This window comes from Haliaeetus leucocephalus, unplaced genomic scaffold (assembly GCF_000737465.1).
Source record: "Haliaeetus leucocephalus isolate CR32 unplaced genomic scaffold, Haliaeetus_leucocephalus-4.0 Scaffold320, whole genome shotgun sequence".
Classification (NCBI taxonomy): Eukaryota; Metazoa; Chordata; class Aves; order Accipitriformes; family Accipitridae; genus Haliaeetus; species Haliaeetus leucocephalus.
In genome coordinates, this window is record NW_010972756.1 from 45,203 (window position 1) to 48,184 (window position 2,982).

At 55.8% G+C, this 2,982-nt stretch overlaps 1 gene segment (V, D, J or C); it reads left to right on the forward strand.

Annotated features, from left to right (window-relative positions):
- Positions 1 to 2,982, forward strand: part of LOC104834222 — a 13,738-nt gene that overhangs the window by 6,956 nt on the left and 3,800 nt on the right. Inside the window, 3 exon segments of the C gene segment in view lie at positions 393 to 707; positions 809 to 1,138; positions 1,934 to 2,266. Coding sequence covers positions 393 to 707; positions 809 to 1,138; positions 1,934 to 2,266 — 978 coding nt within the window.

Genomic DNA, 2,982 nt, shown 5'->3' on the forward strand with positions numbered 1-2,982 from the left:
GTGCTGCTGCATCCTTCCCCAAGCATCCCGGTGTTGCATCCTTCCCAGAGCATCCCAGTGCTGATGCATCCTTCCCCAAGCATCCCGGTGTTGCATCCTCCCCAGAGCATCCCAGCATTCCATCCTCCCCGGAGCATCCCGGTGCTGCTGCATCCCAGCATTGCATCCTCCCCCGGAGCAACCCGGCGTTGCGCCCCAGCGCTGCAGCTGCCTCCCGGTGCTTCTGCATCCCGCCGTTGCATCCCCCTCCAGCTACATCTTCACCCGGCATCCCGGCTCTGCATCCCACCCCCATCCCGGTGCCCCCCTGGCGCACCCCACCACGCCCCCGGGTGCCATTTTGGGATTCTCCACCCCCTCACCCCTTCTCCATCCCCCCGTTCCGCCGCCAGGTCCCAACTCCGTGACCTCCACCATCACCATCCACCCGCCGTCCCACGAGGATTTCGAAGGTCCCTACCGAAATTCCAGCATCCTTTGCCAAGTCCGCGGATCCCGGCAGCTGCCCGCCGCCGTCCGGTGGCTGAAAAACGGGGTTTTGCTAAAAGACGGAATCACCACCGAAGGTTCGGTGGCCGACAGCAAAAGGGCTTACATCACCAACAGCTGGGCAACCGTTACCGAAGCCGAATGGGATGCTGGCACCGTCTTCACTTGCCAAGTGGACGAAGACGTGAGGAACACCAGCAAAGCTCTGGAATGCGGCTGTAAGTGAGGTCAACCGCGGCAGCGGTAGGGTTGGGAGACGTATTTTTGGGTGTGGGGGGGGCAACCATCTCCCAAAACGATCAACCGCGCCCTTTTCCAGATGACCATGGCAACAACAACGAAGAGATCACGGTGCAGGTTGTCCCGCCCGTCTTCGCCGATATCTTCAAGGATAAAGTGGCCAAGTTGACGTGCAAGGTGACCAACCTACCGGGTGTGGAAGGGTTGGTCATCTCTTGGTGGAAGGAGAACGGCGGGAAGTTGGACATCAAGATGTTGCCTCAAGTCTTGCAACCCAACGGGTTCTTCAGCGTCGACGGCGTAGCCACCGTCTACGCCGACGAGTGGGATAAAGGCGAGATCTATACGTGCAAGGTCAGCCACCCCGAGCTCCTCTTCCCCGCCGAAGTCAAGTTGCAGAAGACGCCCAGTAAGTCCGAGGGCGTTGGGTTGGGAGAAGCGTCGGCGGGTTGCAAAAAAACCGGGAAAACGGGCGCCGGTGCATCGCGATTGCGATTTGCGGGGGGGAAACGGGCGCAAGCGCCGTTTCTTTTCGCAAAGGCAAGGAGCGATTGCGTCACCGTTGGTGGCGTTTTTTTGGGAGGGGAGGGTGAAGCCAGGGAGAGGAGGAGGCGATCGGGCCGTTGAGTTTTGCAAAATCGAGGTGCAATTCCACCGTTTTGTTTTGCAAAGCCAAGGGATGAAATCGCCCCCTTTATTTGCAAAATCAAGGGCAAGAAGATGCAATTGCCTCGTTTATTTGCAAAATCAAGGGAAAAAGGATGCAATTGCCCTTTTTATTTGCAAAACTGAGGCAAGGAGATGCAATCCCCTCAATTATTTGCAAAATCAAGGGAAGCACGCTGCAATTGCCCTTTTTATTTGCAAAACCGAGGCAAGGAGATGCAATCCCCTCAATTATTTGCAAAATCAAGGGAAGCACGATGCAATTGCCCCCTTTATTTGCAAAATCAAGGGCAAGGAGATGCAATCCCCTCATTTATTTGCAAAAAACAAGGGAAGAAGGATGCAATCGCCCCATTTATTTGCAAAATCAAGGGCAAGGAGATGCAATCCCCTCATTTATTTGCAAAAACCAAGGGAAGCACGATGCAATCGCCCAGTTTATTTGCAAAATTGAGGGCAACAGGGCTGCAATCACCCTCTTTCGCGATCGCACCGCCGCTTTGCCAACCGCCCCCCTCTTCCCCCCTTCTCTTCGCAGGCCGCAACGCCAAAGCCCCCTCCATCTACATCTTCTCCCCTCCGTCCGAACAACTCACCATGCAGGAATCCGCCACCATCACTTGCTTGGTGAAAGGCTTCAACCCTCCGGATCTTTTCGTCCGTTGGCTCCGCAACGGCGAACCTTTGCCCACCGGCGATTACATCACCATGCCGCCCGTCGCCGAATCGCAACCGGCCGTCTCTTACTTCACCTACAGTTCCTTGACGGTCAGCGGCGAGGATTGGCGAGCCGGCAACATCTTCACTTGCTTGGTCGGTCATGAGCAAATCCCTCTGCAGGTGGCGCAGAAATCGGTGGATAAAGCTTCGGGTAAACCCACCTCCGTCAACGTATCCCTGGTGCTCTCCGACGCCGCCAGCGCCTGCTACTAAATTCCCTCCCCCCGCCCCCCTCCGATGTCATTTGGAAAGTCCTCCCCCTTCCAAAAAAAACCCAAACAACCCCCAAAACCACACACACAAAAAAATAGCAATAAAAATCGAATTTTTATGGAAAAGACGCGCCACCGCGCCCGATCTTTGCATTGGGGATGGTGTCTGGGGGGGGGGAGAGTTTCGGCACTGCATTCCCGGGCCGGGTCGCAACAATTCTGGGGGGGGTCTTGGGGTTGTTTTTTTTGAGGGAAAAAGGGATGAGAGGGGGCAGGGTGGCTTGTTTTGGGGCTTGGCTCCTCGGCGGTGTTGCAGCCTCTACCTCTTGCATCCTGCTGCTGCATCCTCTTGCAAGCATCCTTCTCTTGCAAGCATCATCTTTGTGCAAGAATCCTCCTCTTGCAAGTGTTCCCCTCTTGCATGCTGCTGCAGCAACATCTTGCAAGCATCGTCCTCTTGCAAGCGTCCGCTTCTTGCTGCATCCCCTTTCTGCAACCTCTTGCAAGTACCCTCTTCTTGCAAGTGTTCCCCTCTTGCATGCTGCTGCAGCAACATCTTGCAAGCATCGTCCTCTTGCAAGCGTCTGCTTCTTGCTGCATCTTCTTGCTGCACCCCCTTGCTGCATCCTCTTGCTGCAACCTCTTGCAAGCATTC